This window comes from Mobula hypostoma, chromosome 13 (assembly GCF_963921235.1).
Source record: "Mobula hypostoma chromosome 13, sMobHyp1.1, whole genome shotgun sequence".
In the NCBI taxonomy this organism is placed as follows: Eukaryota; Metazoa; Chordata; class Chondrichthyes; order Myliobatiformes; family Myliobatidae; genus Mobula; species Mobula hypostoma.
In genome coordinates, this window is record NC_086109.1 from 53,278,881 (window position 1) to 53,300,404 (window position 21,524).

The 21,524-nt window shown below is 42.0% G+C and overlaps 2 protein-coding genes across 8 annotated transcripts in view; one reads left to right on the plus strand and one right to left on the minus strand.

The window, feature by feature from the left end:
- LOC134355594 (uncharacterized) overlaps positions 1–8,789 on the minus strand; it is a 66,891-nt gene extending 58,102 nt beyond the window's left edge. For 3 of the 4 annotated variants that reach the window (XR_010020132.1, XR_010020133.1, XR_010020131.1), the window contains exon 1: positions 6,113–8,308. Coding sequence is in view for 1 of the 4 variants with exons in the window: in XM_063065705.1 (XP_062921775.1) it covers positions 6,113–6,286; positions 7,464–7,495 (206 nt within the window). In the remaining 3 variants the exon portion in view is untranslated. Of the gene's footprint in view, positions 1–6,112; positions 8,309–8,567 lie in introns of those variants that run through there. The other variant, XM_063065705.1, reaches the window with a different exon arrangement.
- LOC134355592 (protein unc-13 homolog A-like) overlaps positions 1–21,524 on the plus strand; it is a 1,022,883-nt gene that overhangs the window by 938,292 nt on the left and 63,067 nt on the right. For all 4 annotated transcript variants that reach the window (XM_063065696.1, XM_063065695.1, XM_063065693.1 and 1 more), the window contains 2 exons: positions 15,626–15,682; positions 18,830–18,910. In XM_063065696.1, the coding sequence (XP_062921766.1) occupies positions 15,626–15,682; positions 18,830–18,910 (138 nt within the window). The remainder of the gene's footprint in view (positions 1–15,625; positions 15,683–18,829; positions 18,911–21,524) is intronic.

Consider the following 21,524-nt stretch of genomic DNA (forward strand, 5'->3'; position numbering starts at 1 on the left):
CAAGGTTCTTTTACTTTGCCACCATTGTCCTTACTTTCTGACTAGAACTTACCTGTCCTGTAAACTGTGCAGTTGGTCTTTAAACACCCTCCTCATATTGGACGTGAACTTGCCAAAAACAGTTGTTCCCCATTAACTCTCCCTCATTCCTCCCTAATGCTCTTGTAATTTGCCCTGCTCCAATTTAATACCTTCCCTCAAGGTCTATACTTATCATTATCTATAATTATCTTAAAACTTAAGAGTTTATAGTCGCTGTTCCCTAACTGCTCATCTGCTGAAAGATCAGTCACCTGGCTAGGCTCTTTACACAACAACAGGTCTAATTCAGCTCCTCCTACTGTTGAACTATCTACATATTGATTTCAGAAACCTCCTGGGTGCACGTAACAAATTCAGCTCCATCTAAACCTCTTACATTAAGAAGGTCTCAATTTATATTAGGTAAGTTGAAGTCCCCCATGACAACAACCCAATTGCTTTTGCACCTTTCCTGAATCCGCTTGCATATGTGTTCCTCAATGTGCCAGTGGATTTCGGGGCGTCTGTAGTACAATCCCATCAGAATGATTGCAACTTTCCTAGTTTGGAGTTCTATTTATATTGGCTCAGTGAACAAGTGCTCCATTATGTCCCTTTATAGTGCAGCTCTGATATTGTCCCTGATTAATAGTGCAACTTCCCCCCCCCCCTTTTACCTCACCCTCTATCTTTTATAAACACCGAAACCTTGGGACATTATGCACCCATTCCTGTCCTTCACTTAGTCAAGTTTCTGTAATGGCCACGATCTCGTAGTTCCATGTACCAATCCATGTTCTAAGTTCATCACCTTCACTGATAATGTTTCTAACATTAAAATACACACACTTCAACCTATCCGTCTCATTGCACCTTTTACTTTACTCCTGCCTGTTGCTGCTGGCCCTGATATCTAACTTCCTCTCCATCTTACCACTTTCTGACCTAGTGCTCTGGTTCTCATTCTAATGCCTAACTATTTTAAACCTTACCAAGTAGCTGTAGCGAACCTCTCAGCCACCCTATTGGTTCCCTCCAATTCAGGTGCAACTCCGTCCCTCTTGTACAGGTCACTCCTGCCCCAGAAGTGGTTCCAATGATCCAAGAAACTGAAATTCAGTCCCTTGCACCAATTAGTCAGCCACCCTTCATCTGTGCTATCATCCTAGTCCTGCCCTGACTAGCTCATGGCACTGGAAGTAATTCAGAAATGACTACCTTGGAGGACCTGCTCTTCCGCCTCTTTCCTAACTCCCTATACTCACTGTACAGGACCTCTATCCTTTTTCTACCTTTGACATTTGTCAATGTGCACCACAACCTCTGGCTGCTCACCTTCGCCCCCTTCAGAATATTCAGCAGCTGCTCTGAGACATCTTGGGTCCTAACACCTGGAAGTCAACATGCCATTTTGGCAACTCTTTCATGGCCACAAAATTTCCTGTCCATCCTCCTAACTATTGAGTCTCCTATCACTATTGCTTTTCCTCATTTGCCCTTCTCTTTTTTGCCATGTTGAGCCTCAGAGCCAGCCACAGTGCCACTGGCCTGGCTGCTGCCATTGTGACCTGATTGGTCATTCCCTCCCCCCAGCAGTATCCCAAGGCACATACTTTTTCTGAGGGGAATGGCTACAGGGAACCCTGCACTAACTGCTTATTCCCCTTCTCCTGGTGTTCAGCCATCTTCTATATGAAGCCTGCACTCTGGGTGTGACCAGCTCAGTAAAAGTTTCACCTATGAGCTTTTCAGCCTCTCAGATGGTTATGAGTGCATCCAACTCCAGCTCCAGTTCCTTAACCTGGTCTGTTATGAGCTGAAGTTGGGTGCATTTACTGCAGATATAGTCATCAGGGAGACTGAGTTATCCTGAAGTCCCACATCTTATAAGAGGAGCATTCCACTGCCTACACTGAATCACAGATTAAAGATTTACTGTCAACAAAAAAAGCTTACCTGTGCCTTCTTTCTGAAACCTTTGAGTTTCACATTCACCTCGGGACAGTTACACAGCCTCTTTTCCTCAAGTTTGTTATACATTTGCCTCAAACTTCTCAAGCTTATGCTTTATTTATGCTTTACAATCAAGTAAATTATACCAAGTGACTCAGCACCTTTAGCCTACGTCTGTTCTCGCCAAAGCATACTTCGTGTGTGGGGCACTCGGATTGTGTCTAAACTGAGATGAGGGAGAGGAGTTAGCTGTTTGGGTCAGTCAGAGCATCGAGGTCTTGGCAGAGGGAGGAGTACTGGCCAATTGTTTTACAGGGGATTGGAGAGTTGCATGAATTGGGAAGTCAGCGGTGTCGGAAGATCAGATGGTCTAGTCAGGATTGTTGTGGGATGAGACTAGTGGTTGGATGGCAGGTATTTGTCTTGATTTACTGCATTCCCAGAAGGTTTGGTATACAGTGACTGAACCGCATGTGTGTGTTTGTTTGTGTGTGTATATTAATGTGGAAGCAGAGATCGTGCCAGATAGTGCCTGAGAAAATAAGTGCTCCAGAGAAAGGGGAAATTATTTGATGACTGTTGGTGTATAAAGGGAGGCTTGGAGGGTGAATACAGGGCTCTGGTGGAGACTTTGTCAAATGGTGCAAGCTGAATCATCTGCAGATCAACATCAGTAAGACAAAGGAGATGGTGATGGACCTTAGGAAGACTAAGCCTGCACTGCTCCCTGTTACTATTGATGGTGAGGATGTAGATGTGGTGAGGACCTACAAGTACCTGGAGGTACACCTGGATGACAGACTTGAGTGGAGCACCAACACAGAGGCCATGTACAAGAAGGGCCAGAGTCGCCTCTACTTTCTGAGGAGACTGAGGTCCTTCACATGTTCTACTAGTCTTTTATTAGCAGTACAGTCTTTTGTGGGGTGGTGTGCTGGAGCAATGGCATCAACACGGGGGATGCCAAAAGGCTCAATAAACTGATTAGAAAGGCTGGCTCTGTTATAGGGCTCAAACTGGACATACTGAAGGCTGTGGTAGATCTAAAAACTGTACAGAAAATCTTGGCAATTCTGGACAATGTTTCTCACCCTCTGCATTCCACCCTGGCTGAACAGAGGAACACTTTTACTAATCAACTAAGATAACTGCACTGCTCCAAAAAGGCTATATGAGGTCATTCTTACCCCTGGCTGTATAATGAGTCAACCTACAGCCAGGGAAATAATGCCCCCCCTTATGTTAGACTGTTTGAGGTAATTTTTTTTATTCTTTCTTCTAATATTTGTATATCTATGCACTTGTAATGCTACTGTGACACTGTAATTTCCTTTGGGATCAATAAAGTATCTATCTAGCTATTTATCTATCTATCTTTTTAATTTTCTACAGCAGTGAAGGCCTGTAGGAGGAACCCACTTTGCTGCCTACTATATTAGAAAATCAGGCTTTTTAATCGGGAATCAGGAATGGAGCTGGTAATTGAGTGATTCCATTTTAAATGTCCCGTCCTTGCCCAGTTATTTTTTTGCACAGGCTAACTTAATGTTCCATTTCTTTCTTTGTGCAAAATTTCAAGAGTCCTGGTTTGATGCCTCCAGTATCCAAAACAGTCTCCTGTTTCACATTTGTCTGTGAACCACATGATTAACATGAAGCATAAATCTCCTTTCTTTGGTGCCAGTTAGAAGCTTTTCTTCTCCCTGTATTTTTTGTTAGTCTCATAGGAGGATATGATTCTTTTGAATAATTCTGCCCTACACAATTGTTGCCAATTTGGTAATCTTATTCATAGATAAGTATCCAAAGAAATGAACATTCCTTTTAACGTTGTAATAGAAGCTGTTTTGAGCACATGTTGTTATAGCCTAGATTGTATAGAATCTCAGTTTGAGGATAAAGGGGAAGCTTTTTAGGACCGAGATTAGGAAAAACTTCTTCACACAGAGAGTAGTGAATCTGTGGAATTCTCTGCCACAGGAAACAGCTGAGGCCAGTTTATTGGCTATATTTAGAGGGAGTTAGATATGGCCCTTGTGGCTAAAGGGATCAGAGGGTATGGAGGGAAGGCTGGTACAGGGTTCTGAGTTGGATGATCAGCCATGATCATACTGAATGGCGGTGCAGGCTCGAAGGGCGAATGGCCTACTCCTGCACCTATTTTCTATGTTTCTATCTCATCTGTTTGAAGTTGTGAATTTCATTCGTGTGATTGGGTTATGAAATATGATTCAGGATGGTCTGCAATTCATCAAGTTATGCTGTTATTTCTGTATGATTGAGACCATCAGCTCTGTTGGTCACTGAACCAGTGTAAGGTTTGCAGAAAGAGGAATCTGCTTATTTGCTTATTATTTATATAATGTTGCAGTGGTAGCCAATTATTTCTTCTCTAGCAAAGAACAAGGTTAAAATAATCATAAATTAGAGGAGCATGGGTGGGAAAGAAGTAATTTCAGAACTTGTACAGAGAGGAGAAAAGACTGATAAAGCATATTGAAAAGAAATACCAGAAACCATCCCATTTTCCTTCTCTTTTACACCACTCCCCTATTCCTTCCACCTACTGCTCTTCCTTTCCCACTTCTCCCCCCATCCTTCCTCACCCCTTCGTTTCCCACACCGAGATTAGAAAATCAATAGATACTCCAGCAATATTTTTTCTCTCTTTCTATTTTCCTGGGTTGCATAACACTCAGAATCTCTGAACAAAAGGTCAGTAGGATATCAATTCCAAGTTCCTGCCAGTCTTGCTCTGAAATTAACAGATACACGAGTGAACTTAAGAGGTGGGGAATTACTACCCTTTTCCATGGCAACAGCACTGAACTAGGAACTTACTACATAGGGAGCTAGAAGCACAAACATGGTTCAAGCTGCTTCCATGACGTTAGCATAAGTGCAGGATCAGAGAGCACTGTCTCATAGCATCGAAAGTTTCAGACATTCTGAGGATGCATAAGGGAACTGAAGTAATTGAAAAACTTCTAAGCATTATATAGGGAACATCCTCTAGAATTTCCCTGTTTATCTCTATTTAAATCCATCTGGATCTAACTGATTTTTTTTGAATCATGTTTATCCACCTCAGGATTCAGAATAAGTGCATGTTTATGTGTGTTTCTGTGCATGTGTTTGTGGGCTATATAGGAGTGATACTTTAATTCCTTATTATTTGTCCTTCTGGTTAATTCTTGTTTTATTTCTATAAATTGCACACTGAAGGGAAATTCAGTTTAAATCTAGCACCTATAAATAGGCATCAAATTCTAGATTATTGCTGCATAGTTTATAAGCCATTAAGTGAGGGTAATTCTAGGATTTGTACTGAGAAAAGAAACACAACCATACTAATATAGCTGATATCCTTTTTTCGGACACTGCCTCCAACCATGTCCCAACAGGCCACACCTATAGTATATCAACTCCTTTACCCTCCCACGTCTATTCCAGCAATTCCTCGCTTCATGCCCTGGTCGCCGGCAAACAAAACAAACATTCTGGGACATCGCAGCAGCTGCATCCACTGTAGCCACTTTACGATTTCTCTTGCACTTTCTTTGGCCTATCTCACTAGCCCAAGAAACTATCGCAGAGTAGGTCGCCCCCCCCCCATTATCCCTAAATCTTCCTGGTGGGCTGAGCTCAGGCCTTCCTTCATCATTTTCTTAAAGACTTGGTTGTTCTCCCCCCCCCCCACCAGATTATCCAACCCTGAATAAGGTTCCAAAGGTTTCAAGGTTTCAATAGGTACATTTACATCAGAGAAATGTATATAATATACATCCTGAAATTCTTTTTCTTCACAACCATCCATGAAAACAAAGTGCCCCAAAGAATGAATGACAGTTAAATGTTAGAACCCCAAAGGCCCAACCCCTGGCTCCCCCCTCCCACACGTAAGCAGCAGCAAAACAACGATCCTCCCCCTCCCCCACCAGAAAAAAACGAATCGGCGCCCCCCCCCACCAAACACTCAAGCGTGCAGCAAAGCATCAATAAAGACACAGACTTGCAGTACCCCAAAGACTACTTGTTCACCTGGTATTCAACATACCACAGGCTCTCTCTCTCCCTAATAAGGAAAAAAAAGGTGTCTCCTTTCATAGCAAGAGGGGAGACATAACAAACAACTCACTGATTTATGATTTTAAAAGTCTGTTGCGTTGCTTTTTCCAAACTCTGTCCCCAAAGAACTCGGGTCTCTGTGCCACAACCTGCTGGCTGCTTTCGATCTTCCATCTCCCATGACACACCGATTTCCTGCAGAGGTACTGATCTCGTGTCTGCCTGCCTCCAGAGCCACGAAATCCTGAAACACCGAAGAAGCGTTAATATCCCAGGCGTCCTTGGTATATCGAACAACGGCCAGTCGTGAGACCTGGAGAGTGGGTCCCATTCCCACAAAGAACTGAAGTTAGCATGTAATTCCAGGTCAGGGTCTTCAAAAGAACCCTGAAAGGGGGAAAAAAGAGATATCAAAAATAAAAATAGAGCTGCTTCCGAAGATGCAAGCAAAGGAGTTGCCGTTAGGTGCCATCGTCCTCCTGAGCTCCAACCTCACACCCTCACCCTCAAGAATACTCCCCACACGCTTGATATTCTTGTTCTGCATAATCCATGCCTGTCTCATCAGCTTTTTGAATCATTGTTGTTATCGTTCCCCAGTTATCTCACTTCCCCCCAATTGCTGCCTCTCCTCCCCTTTAAAAGAGCGATATCTTTCTTCATGGCTGGTATGCCCAGTAGTTGCCCAGGTACCATCCCGCACCCCCTGGGCCATCCTGTCCCACATATTGCTTGCGCACTTCATTTTTACCAACGTGTGTATAGCTTTAGGTATACATCTGGTGAAATTCAACAGAATTTCTTGCGCCAGAATTCCAAATTCCCACATGCGACTTTAAGTGAGGGCAACTCCGACAAAATGCTGTTTCTTCCCTGGGGTGAAGGGCTTATGAATGGCCGTAATCAAGGTCAAAGGCTGGCTCGGATCGTTAGGGTTCTTAACCTGATGTTGGCTGCACTCAATGGGTGCCATCCTGGCAGATATATCTGGGTAAAACCCCTCCCTGAAATATCTCCACACCAACTCCCACACTACACAAAATATAAATGATGGATACCACTTAAATAGCACATACGTAAAACTGCTGAGTATGTACCCTACAATCTGCCACTTTTCAGAACCTGAACTCATGGTGCCTGCTGTACTGCCTTGCATCACACTCGCAAAGCATGTACACTAAAATGCAGCTCCCCGAACGAGTATACACATCTCCACTCTGCCGATCAGAACTGTCGATAACCACCCTTTGCAGTTGGTGATTCCGTCTCATCAAACTAACACACAAAGTTTCCTCTCTTAGAAAAACACACATGCACATGTACACATACCACATTTATCTCTACCAGTTCAGTTCCCTGTGTTCATGATTCCTCGTGTTCCTGTGTACCACCGACCCGAGCATTTTTTTTTAAATACTCACCCACTTAGACTGCCCAAGATTGCTGGCCACATGATGCGTCACAAAGGTATCCCACTTCTGACACCAAATAATGTTGTGTGAATGAAATCACTGGTAGAAACAAAGCAGCTTCTTTATTCGATGAAACAAGGTACAGCAGGCATCATATGGAGATGCTTTCGGTGGAAAGATCTGCTGACCCAAGATAGGGCTCTATATTTTATGTGCTAAACATCAAAGGAGAACTCCATATTTATAATATAGGAATAATGCTTTCTTTGAAACTACATACAATCTTCACACCTCTTGATTTGCATCCACACTACAGGCATCCAAATGAATTTTAATCAGCATTGGCTGGACTGCGATTCACAGCTTTTAGGAACTCATTGTTCAGAGCTGCACGCCAAATTAAATGCACATTTTCAGATGTGAAGACTGGTAGCCAAATTCATTTGCTAAATGTTTATTATCAGTATGAATTTCTTGCACTACATTTCTTTGGATGTTTCTTTTATCTAATTCCCATTCATAATTAAAACATTGTAACATGATAGCACCTTTAACATTCAGCAAATGAATTATTTTAGCTCTTATAAATTGTTCCCTGTATCAAACACTGATAAATCAAAGTGCTAGCCAGAGAAAGCAGGATCTCCCAGTGGCCACACATTTTAATTCCACATCCCATTCCCATTCAGACATGTCTATCCACGGCCTCCTCTACTGTAAAGATGAAGCCACACTCAGGTTGGAGGAACAACACCTTATATTCCGTCTGGGTAGCCTCCAACCTGATGGCATGAACATTGACTTCTCTAACTTCCGCTAATGCCCCACCTCCCCCTCATACCCCGTCGGTTACTTATTTTTATACACACATTCTTTCTCTCACTCTCCTTTTTCTCCCTCTGTCCCACTGAATATACCCCTTGCCCATCCTCTGGGTTCTCCCCCCCCCCCCGTCCCGCCTTGTCTTTCTTCCCGGACCTCCTGTGCCATGATCCTCTCGTATCCCTTTTGCCTATCACCTGTCCAGCTCTTGGCTCCATCCCTCCCCCTCCTGTCTTCTCCTATCATTTTGGATCTCCCCCTCCCCCTCCAACTTTCAAATCCCTTACTCACTCTTCCTTCAGTTAGTCCTGATGAAGGGTCTCGGCCTGAAACGTCAACTGCACCTCTTCCTAGAGATGCTGCCTGGCCTGCTGCATTCACCAGCAACTTTTATGTGTGTTGCTTGAATTTCCAGCATTTGCAGAATTCCTGTTGTTTGCTAACCAGTCTTCATTTGCTTATCTACCGAAACCTACCAAAGAGCAGGTATCAAGGAGCAAGACAGTACCTTGTGCTGACTCATGTACCGGTCAGTAACTGGTTTGTAATCACTCATGTATGGAGTCAGTAACTGGTTAGTAATGACTCCTGTCAGATCAGTAACTGGTTAATGCTGACTCATTTTCCAGCTCAGTCCCGCCTTGTGCTGACTCCTGCAAATAACTGAAGACAAAGGAGATGGCAGCTGCAGAATTTGGAGCAAAAACTTCTAGTATTGTTTTTGTTCTAAGTTGTTTAAAGTTCTTAGAAGAAAGTTTGACAGAATAAGCATTCTTATAACACAGCATAGCGTAATTTGCTGGTCTGTCAAAAATCTTTCCAGCTGTAATGTTAACAGTCAACCTTTTTGAAGAAATATCACAGGTCAGGCAGCACACTGCCAGCTAGAGAGGGCTATTGCTACCAAACAAACAGATGCTGCAATGCTGAGGCAGGCTCACAAAGTGCCAAGAATCAGAAGAGCTGCACAGGTTAGTATCCAGAGGAGGAATGCTTGTGGGGTGCCTCCATTCCACTACTAGGGATTACTGGGAGGAATTGCCAGCTTTTTATGTCAGGAAGTACACTTCTTGTGGGCTTGCACTTTAGGGAAGCTTGCTATTCAGGAATATCCCAGTTACTGCTCGATCTGACGTGGCTGAGGAAAAATTAGGTCAAGTCTTTTCCTTTTCTGTGGAGTTAGGGTGTCATTTCTAAAGCAGCAGTGAGCAACAATCTGGGTTTGAACGGAGATTAGGAGCACAGACACAGAGCCTGAGAGTAACTGTGACAGTGATCTTCAGGAAATTTGGTATTGAGATCAAAGTGTGGAGAAATAATGCATTTTGTATTGAACCTTTAACCAGTACAGTTTCAGGGAAAGTCATTTTAATCAAAGCTAGTTGATCTGTGAGTATTTTTCAGACCAATGTGAAATCAGACTATAGATGAAGTTAAGGTGTAGCACTCTGGTTAACATCGTATTCAGGAGGATGGTTTGTGCCAGAAGTATATTGTAGAACAAACAAGTTGGATTTCCTAAAGGATACTGTCATTCCACTCTATATTGACTTTCAGTACAATCTACCATTTTTGTTAGAGTTGTGCAGTAGAATTTTGTAATTATTTATAATAGTTAGTCTACTGTGCAAGTAATTCACAGATATTAAAGCCAAAGGTCTCCATGTTTGATATAGTTACTGGCTATGGCTTGAACAAAATAGCATGTTCCTAAACTCCAGAGGTCTCACCTTTGCTCTGTGATTCCAGATCTATTTTTCAAAACTATATAATTAGTGACTGAGCCTTAAAACTACTTGGACAAATGGAATTACATTCATTGTGCTCTAACTGACTGAAAAATGCAGCCATATGTTACCTTGTACTCCCGAAGGTTACTGAAGTCATGCAGCACCCTTTCAGTAACTTCAGTTTCATGCCTTGTGATGCTGAAACAAGTGCCAGTATAGTGACAGACCTTCATTACTAGAATAGTACCCTGCACTACCAAGGTATAGTATACTCTGTAAACGTATTTTATGAGTGAGGTTCATCATGTTCTGCTCAGTAGAGCTATATAGTGTAATTCAGGTGGGAGTGCACAAACTTCTCTTTATCGTCCAGAGATAAAAACTTTGCTGGAAATTGGATTACATAAATCACCCCAACCTCCTAATAAGCATTTCTGGTTGAATAATGCCAATCATTGTATTCAGTCAAACATGCCATTCACTCTGATGGCCCTAGTGTAATTCCAACATCAGAGGCACAAAGGCTGTCTGCATGTCCCTGTGTGTATGGCAGGTGAACTAGAAGCACATTGGCCTTGGGTCTCCTGGGGCTGGGAACTGCCAGGAACTATCTCAAATCCACCCATTAGTGGCAAAACTTTTCTCTCAATTGTTATTAGCAGGTTGGAGTTGGAATTATGTACTCTCTCGATGTCCCATTGCAGCAATGCATAAATCTGCAGCAATTTATCTTGCCCTTCAAATTTTAGTTCTGCAGACATGAAAAATGCTCAGAGTAGTGGCCAATTAAACCTTTGGGAATTTCTTCCAACTTGCCACTTCACTTCAATCATGCTATATTTTACTCAAAGGCTCTCTGTGATGTTTTTTATAGTTCACATATAGAAGACAAAAATACAGTACGTTATTTCTCTCCTCAAATAGTTTTAAACTTTCCCATTCTTGCCCATGGCTGAAGTGCCCTTCAGGTTTTACTAAGTGTTGTCATTGAATCAGATCACAACTCCTGTGTCGCCCTCTCAGTGCAGATCTAATGAGCTTACTGTCCCATTTCCCTAACTTTACATATTGATTTTTCCAGCTTTGATTTCGACTTTATCTAGATGTGCCCATCCTTTTAACTTCACAGTTTCTACTGGAACCTCGCAGTATATTCTTTAAGTTATTGAAGTATTCCCTGCACTTGAGTCTGTTGTATCATAAGTAAACAAATATTTTGCTTACTTGTCAACTTGAAATGAAAACAAAACTTCTTGAAACCAGGAGTTGAGCCACACTGAACCAGATTAATTATCAGTCATCTGTTTCAAATGTCACAGAGAGTGAAACCCATGCCCTTATATTAGACATATACTGCAAATTTCATGATTAATACATTTGGATGAAAGCACAGATGTTGTCCCTCTTTGACAAGTGTTATTTGGATACCACTTTGAGTTTACTTTTCGCCATCACTGTTGGGGATAGTGGGGCTGAAGGGTATCAAAAAAATTGGGGTCAGGGGGCCCTGGTGGTGGGAATCAGAGCAAGGTAGACTTTGAAAAGAATGATGACAGATTTAAAATCTAGGTTTTGTTCATTTACTGCTAGTTTCAGTTACTGAAGACAGGGGTGTTGGACGAGCGGAACTAGGCCACGAGCGGAACTAGGCCACGAGCGGCAGTGTTCAGGATGACCTTGAGTTTATAGAAGATGAGACCTAGGAGGAATTATTGGTTTGAGATGTAGCAATTGTGTGGATGAGAGTTTGATACCAGATAAATCAAAGATGTGAATGGGGAGGGGTCAGTCAATTCTATTTTTTTTTATTTAGAGATACAGCACGGTAAAAAGCCATTGCAGCCCAATGAGCCCACAACACCCAATTACACCCATGTGACCAACGAATGTACTAACCCTTGTGTCTTTGGAATATGCGAGAAAACTGGAGCCCCCAGTAGAAACCCATGCAATCACAGGGAGAACGTACAAACTGCTTACAGACAGCAGTGGGAATTGAACGCAGGTCACTGGATCTGTAATAGTATTACACTAAATGCTACCCTACAGTGCTGTCTCAAGTTTACAGAAGATGAAACTTGGGAGAACATTTAAGATTGTTTAGAATTCTTTTTTTATGGGTTCATTTTGGGTATCTTGTGGTTGCCTGTGGGCTATACATTATTAGGAGTTTGAAGAGATTTGGCATGTCAACAGTCTAAAATTTCTATAGTTGTACAGTGGAGAGCATTCTGACAGGCTGCATCACTGTCTGGTATGGAGGGGCTGCTGCACGGGGCTCCTGCCACGTTTTGTCCCCCTGCAAATTAATCCTTCAATCTCTTTGAATTATGGAGGACAGCATGTGTATAAATGTCTCTCTCCAGCAGAATACATCATGATCATCATGACTCCAGTATTCCTACTATTTTTTGAATGTTTCTTAATTGTACATATGATTTTTTTGTGTTCTATCACTGAGCAGCAGTGAACCATCTGATTGGCCTATCAGAGTTCTCTTTGGGAACTAGTTGACTTGAACAGCATTTTGGATCTGGCTATTGTTCAAGATTGCACTTAATGGGAAAAAAAGGACCAGAAGAAGTGGCAGAAGGTTGTAATTCTAGTCAGCTCCATCTTAGGTGCTAACCTACAAGTACCCAGGACATCTTTAGGGAGCAGTGTCTCAGAAAGGCAGCATCCATTATTAAGGACCTCCAGCACCCAGGGCACTCCCTTTTCTCACTGCTGCCATCAAGTAGGAGGTACAGAAGCCTGAAGACACACACTCAGCGATTCAAGAACAGTTTCTTCCCCTCTGGCATCCGCTTCCTAAATGGACAGTGAAATATAGAAACATAGAAAACCTACAGCATAATACAGGCCCTTTGGCTGAACATATCGCTACCTTAGAAATTACTAGGGTTACATATAGCCCTCTATTTTTCTAAGGTCCATGTACCTATCCAAAAGTCTCTTATCCGCCTTCACCACCGTTGCCAGCAGCCCATGCCACGCACTCACCACTCTCTGAGTAAAAAACTTACCCCTGACATCTCCTCTGTACCTACTCCCCAGCACCTTAAAACTGTGTCCTCTTGTGGCAATCATTTCAATCCTGGAAAAAGGCCTCTGAATATCCACACGATCAATGCCTCTCATCATCTTATACACCTTTATCAGGTCACCTCTCATCCTCAATCGCTCCAAGGAGAAAAGGCTGAGTTCACTCAACCTATTCTCATAAGGCATGCTCCCCATTCCAGGCAACATCCTTGTAAATCTCCTTTGCACCCTTTCTATGGCTTCCACATCCTTCCTATAGTGAGGCGACCAGAACTGAGCACAGTACTCCAAGTGGGGCCTGACCAGGGTCCTATATAGCTGCAACATTACCTCTCGATTGATTCAAATCCACGATTGATGAAGGCCAATACACCGTATACCTTCTTAACCAAAGAGTCAATCTGCACAGCTGCTTTGAGTGTCCTATGGACTCGGACCCCAAGATCCCTCTGATCCTTCACACTGCCAAGAGTCTTACCATTAATACTATATTCTGCCATCATATTTGACCTAACAAAACTACTTCACACTTATCTGGGTTGAACTCCATCTGCCACTTCTCGGTCCAATTTTGCATCCTATCAATGTCCCGCTGTAACCTCTGACAGCCCTCCATACTATCCACAACACCTCCAACCTTTGTGTCATCAGCAAACTTACTAACTCATCACTCCACTTACTTATCCAGATCATTTATAAAAATCACGAAGAGTAAGGGTCCCAGAACTGAGGCACTCCACTGGTGACCGACCTCCATGCAGAATATGACCTATCTACAACTATTCTTTGCCTTCTGTGGGCAAGCCAGATCTGGATCCACAAAGCAATGTCCCCTTGGATCCCATGTCTCCTTACTTTCTCAATAAGCCTTACATGGGGTACCTTATCAAATGCCTTGCTGAAATCCATATACACTATGTCTACTGCTCTTCCTTCTTCAATATTTGGACACTACCTCACTTTTTGAATATACAGAATTGTTCTTGCAGGTTTTTTAAATCTATTCAATATTTGTAATTGATTTACTTATTTTTAAAAAATTTTATTTATTTTTTTTTCTCTGCTAGATTATGTATTACATTGAACTGCTGCTGCTAAGTTAACAATTTTCATGTCACATGCCAGTGATAATAATTCTGACTCTCAAGGTTATTTGATAATAAATGTAATTTGAATTTTGAATTATCGACTCTAGATATAGCAATTGTGTGGATGAGAATTTCAATACCAGATAAACTGGAGATGTTGATTTGGAAGGGTTGGGTTGGATCCATGGCAGGAACTGAAAATAAAGACTACAATATTTCTCATATTTAACTGGAGGAGTTTTCTGTTGAGTTAGTATTGATTAATGGAAATATAGTCTAATAACTTAGTGAAAATGGTAGGGCTGAGAGAGAGTGTGCTAAAGTGAGGCAGCATTTATCTCAGCAGGTTAAGAAAGGTGTCATCGGAAACTGTTCTTGGAAGATACTGCTGAGGGGTGATCTGTGATATGCGAAGTGAAGAAACCCAAGTTAGATCTCTGAGGAATGAAAACAAGCACTAATGACGCAATGAAGTACCACTGTCCAAACTATCTCCACAACTTGATCTTCAATTGACATGAGTCTTTACTGAGCATCATACTGATCCTCGTTTCCCTTCTTGAATATAATTGTCTGAGGACAAACTTTGTGTAAGCACTGTGCCACCTTAACTTTTACTTGACAGAAGAGAACATGGCATAAGCATCAATCTGAGAAGAATGCATGGGCAAGTGGATATGCTGGAATTAAAATACTGAACGTACTGGCCTTAGTCTGGCACTCAGTTGCTGATTGAATACAGCAGTTAGTATATAATTGTTAATAACCTAATTTTATATTAAAGCTCTCTTTTTAATGTGAATACACAATTTATTACTGTACACAGAATATGTGGACCACTGCCATGTTATACAACCTTCTGTCTAAAGACATCACACGTGATGAAGTTATCACGACAGCCAATGTAAAATCATCTCACAGTGGTTCAATTGTCCAGCTTAAAGTACAACAGGGAAATGTTTTGAATGCAAAATGCTGCAAATGGTGGAAATACTCAGGTAGCGAGGCAGCATTTGTGGAGGGGAAACAAGGTTAACTTTGAGTTTTTCAGTAGATCTGAAGTGCTTTTCTGTTTATATTACTAATTTTTCCCCCTTGATAACAAAGGCAAAGCACCTCGTAAACTGAGAAGAGATTCCCTTTTGACTTATCATGGTTCACACATATACTATTATTCTATGGAAAATACTGATTTTAAGTAGCAGTTTTTTTAGTCAATATAATGTGGTTGAATTTGTTTTCTGGATTTTGTCCTAGTAACGCAGGAAAAACTTTGATTGCTGCATGCATGCCATCAGTTAATACGGTATCCATTATTTTTGCTTGTTCAGAATTTTAGTCTATCTGTTGTTTGTCTTAGAAAGGTCACATTCTACAAACTCATCATTAAATTCTTTTCTCCACATAAACACTGTTATTGAACAGCTTTTCTTTGATATCTACAGTTTTACACTCACTGCTCCATTTTAATCTTGTTTTTTTCTAGGGAGCGCAAATGATATTAAGTGCAGCGAAGGACTTGGGCCAACTATCAAGGCTGAAGGTATCAATATGAATGTATTGGGTGTGATTCAAGACCTTTATAGTTATTCCTAACTGGTCTGCTCTTAATATCCAGACACATACATCACATCAACTATCAATTCCTCAACTAACTACACTGTAGATCTCAACAATTCCAAGGATTCACTAAACTGAACATGGCTCATCAACATGATTCTTTTAAAGTGATGTGGATGGGCATTGTTAATTATAATTTTAAATGCCCCTGTCAAAATACGTTTTATCTTGAATTACAGCAAATAAATATGACTTTGAAGATAGAAACGGTGAAGTGTTCAAAGGATGCATTCCCCAGAATTCAGACAAAACATTTAGATTACCAGAACAGGGTCCACTTACTGTATTTATGTTTTTATAGAAAAGCAGTTATTTTAAGGACAGTGAAAAGAACATTTTTGTAATTCTGAATGATGTAGGAAAGCTTGAACTAATACAGAATGCACATCTTGAAACAGAACTGGAATCAAAGAAATACTAAAATCAGTTTAAATATCTGTTGTAGTCTGTTTAACACACAAAATAATTCTAGTCTAGTTATATAGAATGTGTTAAGCTAAGCTAAATTGTAAATAAGTATAGATGAGTAACTAAGGTTCAGTTGAGTACCTCTAACATTCCTTTTATATTGTAAGTATATGTATATATGTGCACCTGCTTTCTCTGAAAGTGATACTGGAAAATGTGTTTAAGCAAAGCTGGGAGGAGAATAAGGGGCTTAAAGTCGGAGCGTAACATGTTGGTTGGAAAATGGAAACAAATATAGAAGTTAAAATGATAAAGTCCATTAGGCTGAACAGGCTAAACTGTATTTATTTTAATGAAAAAAAAACTGAGAGATGAGGTAAGTAAGCTCAGGGCATTGAGTTGCTCATGGAATCACGATATGTTAACTATTACAGAAACATGTTTAAGGGGTGGGTAGGACTGGCAGCTTAATGTCCTGGGCTACAGTTGGAACATCAAACATTGAACAGTACAGCACATATCCTTTCATTTTCCTCCCATTCATGTGCCTATCTAAACCTCTCTTGGAAGTCCATAATGTATCTGCCTCTACCATTAGCCCAGGTAGTGCATTCCAGGCACTAAACACTCTCTGTATATAAAAAAACTTGCCCCTCATATCTCCTTTAAAACGACCCCCTCACATTAAATGCATACCCTTCGGCATGAGACATTACAACCCTGGGAAATAGATACTGTCTGTCTACCCTATCTATGCCTCTCATAAATTAAACCTCTATCAGATCTCCCCTCAGCCTCTGGCACTCCAGAGAAAACAACCCAAGTTTATCCAGCCTCTCGTTACAGCACATGCCCTCTAAACCAGGCAGCATCCTGGTAAATCTCTTCTGTACCCTCTCTAAAGCCTCAACATCCTTCCTATAATGGAGTGACCAAAGTTACATGCAATATGCCAGATGCAGCCTAACTAGAGTTTTATAAAACTGCAACACAACTTCCTGACTTTTGGACTCTGCCTCGACTAATAAACCCTAACCACCCTATCAACCTGTGTAGCCATTTTCAGGGAACTATGAACTTGGACCCCAACATCCCTCTGCTCTTCAACAATGTTAAGGTCACGACATTAACAGTGTACTGTTTCTTAACATTTGACCTACCAAAATGCAACACCTCCCAATTCGCTGGATTAAACTCCAGCTGCTATTTCTCCATCTCCATATGCAGCTAATCTATATTCTGCTGTATTCTTTGCCAGTCATCTATGTTATCCACAAAACCGCCAGTCTTTGTATCATCTGCAAACTTGATAATCCACCTTTCTATATTTTCATCCAGTCACATATATACAGTATATCACAAACAGCAGAGGTCCCAGTACAGATCCCTGTTGAATACCACTAATCACAGACCTCCAGCTATAGTAAGTCTCTTTGACCACTACCCTCTGTCTTCTATGGGCAAGCCAGTTCTGTGTCCAAATGACCATTTCACCATTGATCCCGTGCATCTTAATCTTCTGGATGAGCCTCCCATGGGGACCTTGTCAAATACATTACTAAACTCCATGTAGACAACATCCACAGTTCTGTCTCCATCACTCACACTCATCATCTTGTCAAAGACCTCAAAGTTCCTACTTACAACTATGATAGCTGTGGAGGTAAAAAAGGATAGAAATTGTGATACTGCTCAGTAAGAACAGTGTGTCCAGGGAAGCAATATATAGATGATCCTACTATAGAAGGGGCAACACTCAACCTTGTGTTGGGAAATGAGGCAAAGCAAGTGACTGTCAATGGGGGAGCACCTTGGGTTTAAATCAGATATGGAAAAAGGCAGCACTGGTACACATGTTGAAACCCTAAATTGAGGCAAGGCTAATTTTGATGGCATTAAACAGGATCATGCAATTGTTAATTGGAAGAGACTGTTTCTAGGTAAGGGATACCTGGCAAGTGGGGGGCTTTTGAAAGTGAGATAAGAAGAATTCAGGGTAAACATGTTCCTGTTACAGTGAATGGCAAGACTGGACAGGATTAAAGAAACTTGGTCGAATAATTTTGAGGCTATGTTCAAGAAAAATATGATATATAAGCAGGGTCATTGAGGAATATAAAGGATGCTAAAATTTAAGTACAAAGAAGGAACATGAGTTATCCTTGTCAGATAAGATAAAGAAGTACTCCAACAGATTTTATGATTATGTAACTCTGGTAGGCAGCTTGGTCAGCGTGTACAAGTTGAGCCAAGAGACTTGTTTCTGTGTTGTTTCACTTTCTAACACTGAATCTCAAGTCATACTTGGCTCTTAATAAATGCTGTCAAGCTCCTTAAGAGGTAAACATTGATTGGTTACCTGATATACTAGTGGCCAGTAACAGTAATGTTATAGTTAGTTACGCACACAAAATTTATGCATATAGCATCTATGTTTTGGCCCAAAACGTCGACTGTACTTTTTTCCATAGATGCTGACTGGCCTGCTGAGTTCCTCCAGCATTTTGTGTGTGTTGCTTGGATTTCCATCATCTGCAGATTTTCTCTTGTTTGTGATATTATAGTTAGTTATTTAATTCTCTAGTAAATTGATAATTCTTTTGATCATATTATTTTGAAACATATTATTTGAACATGTTTTCCTTTACTATACCTCAATTAGGAACATGTGATTCGGGAAGAGGTGAAAAGTCTCAGTCCACGCCAATGTGCAATAATGGAGGTTGTACTGGCCACAATAAAGGTAATTTTATATTGTGCATGAGCAGAATGTAATGCCATACTGTTCAATTTTAACGACCAAAAAATGATTCTGATATCTTTCTGTCATGAATAGACTGTATATTTCTATCATGTGTGTGATAAATGGAATATGGAAGGGACAGTGGAGACTAGATGATAAAACATATTAGCAGGTGGTGCAAAGCAGGCAATAATGAATCAATTACCCTTTTCAGTCCTTACTATGCATACTATGCTCCACAGCCCAATCTCATGCTTCTGTACTGGGTGTCAGATGTGGGATATCCAGGAGACTCCCAGCCTCCCGGACAGCCACATCTGCGCCAGGTACATCGAGCTGCAGCTCCGTAGAGACCACGTTAGGGAACTGGAGATGCAGCTCGATGACCTTTGTCTGGTCAGGGAAAGTGAGGAGGTGAGGAGGTGATAGAGAGTTGCTATAGGCAGGTAGTCACTTCAAGGCCTGGGGAGACAGATAAGTGGGTAACAGTCAGGAGAGAGAAGGGCAAGGATACGCCTGTGGCTGTCCCCCTTTACTCCTGTTTGAGTACTGTTGGGGGGGGTACGACTTACTTGGGGGAAGCAACAGTGGCCGCACCTCTGGCACAGAATCTAGCCCTGTGGCTCAGAAGGGTAGGGAAAGGAAGAGGATGGCAGCAGTGATAGGCGACTCTATAGTTAGGGGGTCAGACAGGCGATTCTGTGGACACAGGAAAGAAACGTGGATGGTAGTTTGCCTCCCAGGTGCCAGGGTCCAGGATGTTTCTGATCGCGTCCACGACATCCTGAAGTGGGAAGGTGAACAGCTAGAGGTCGTGGTATATATTGGTACCAACAACATAGGTAGGAAAAGGAAGGAGGTCCTGAGAACAGACTACAGGGAGTTAGGAAGGAAGTTGAGAAGCAGGACCTCAAAGCAGAGTCTCTGGATTACTGCTTGTGCCATGCGACAGTAGTATAGGAATAGAGTGAGGTGGAGGATAAATGCGTGGCTGAGGGATTGGAGCAGGGGGCAGGGATTCAGATTTCTGGATCATTGGGACCTCTTTTGAGGCAGGCGTGACCTGTGCAAAAAGGATGGGTTCCACTTGAATCCAAGGGGGACCAATGTCCTGGCAGGGAAGTTTGCTAAACTACTGGGGAGAGTTTAAATTAGAATTGCTGGGGGGGTGGGAACCAAACTGAAGAGACAGAGGAAAGGGCCGTTGGCTTACTAATTGAGAAAGCTTGTAGACAGTGTGAGAAGGAGGATAGAAGGTGATAGAGAAGGGATATGCTCAGATTGATGGTTTGAGATGTGTCTATTTTAATGCAAGGAGTATCATGAACAAAGCAGATGAATTTAGAGCATGGATCAGTATTTGGAGCTATGATGTTGGGGCTATTACAGAGACTTGGATGGTTTAGGGGCAGGAATAGCTACGTAGTGTGCCAGGCTTTAGGTGTTTCAGAAAGAACAGGGAGGGAGGCAAAAGAGGTGGGGGCGTGGCACTGCTGATCAGAAATAGTATCACGGCTGCAGAAAAGGAGGAAGTCATATAGGGATTATCTACTAAGTCTCTGTCGGTGGAAGTTAGGAACAGCAAGGGGTTAATAACTCTACTGGGTGTTTTTTATAGACCACCCAATAGTAATATGGACATCGAGGAGCAGATAGGAAGACAGATTCTGGAAAGATGCAATAATAATGTCGTGGTCTGAGATTTTAATTTCCCAAATATTGATTGGCATCTCCCTAGAGTGAGGGGTTTAGATGGGGTAGAGTTTGTTAGGTGTGTTCAGGAAGGTTTCCTGACACAATATGTAGATAAGCTTACAAGAGGAGAGACTGTAGTTGATCTGATATTGGGTAATGAACCTGTGTGTCTCGCAAAATGATCAGGGTATTCCCTAACCGGAAACCTTGGATTAATTATGAGGTCAAGTCCCTTTTGAAGGCAAGAGCTGCGGCTTTTAGGTCCGGGGATACCAGTCGCTACACGGAATCCAGGCGTGAACTCCAGAAGGCCATTAATGGCACCAAGAGGTAATATCGAGCCAAGTTGGATGCCTAGGCTAACCAGAGGAATGCCAGTAGATTATGAAAGGGTCTAAATGAGATCACTGGGCGCAAAGAAAAGGCTGGGAATATCAATAACTGTGGCGCTTCTCTTCCTGACGAACTTAACGTATTCTACCCAAGATTCAAACAGAAGAGGAGCATCCCACTCCCTCCAGATGAACCGGACCTGGTGGCATCGAGATTCATCATCACCAAGGAGGACATTAGAAGGGCCTTCTTGGAGATAAATCCAAGGAAGGCGACGGGCCCAGATGGCATCCCGGGACTGGTTCTCCGGGCCTGTGCAAGCGAGCTAGCTGGAGTGTTTGCTGACATCTTCAACTGCTCCTTGCTTCAGTCTAAGATCCCCTCGTGTTTTAAGAAGGCAACGATAATCCCAGTGCTGATGAAGAGCAAGGTGGCATGCCTGAATGACTATCGACCTGTGGCTCTGACATCAATTGCTATGAAGTGCTTCGAGCGATTGGTTATGGCACACATCACCCACAGCCTACCGGTCAACTCGACGCTTTGCAATTCGCCTACCAGAGCAACAGGTCAATGGCAGATGCCA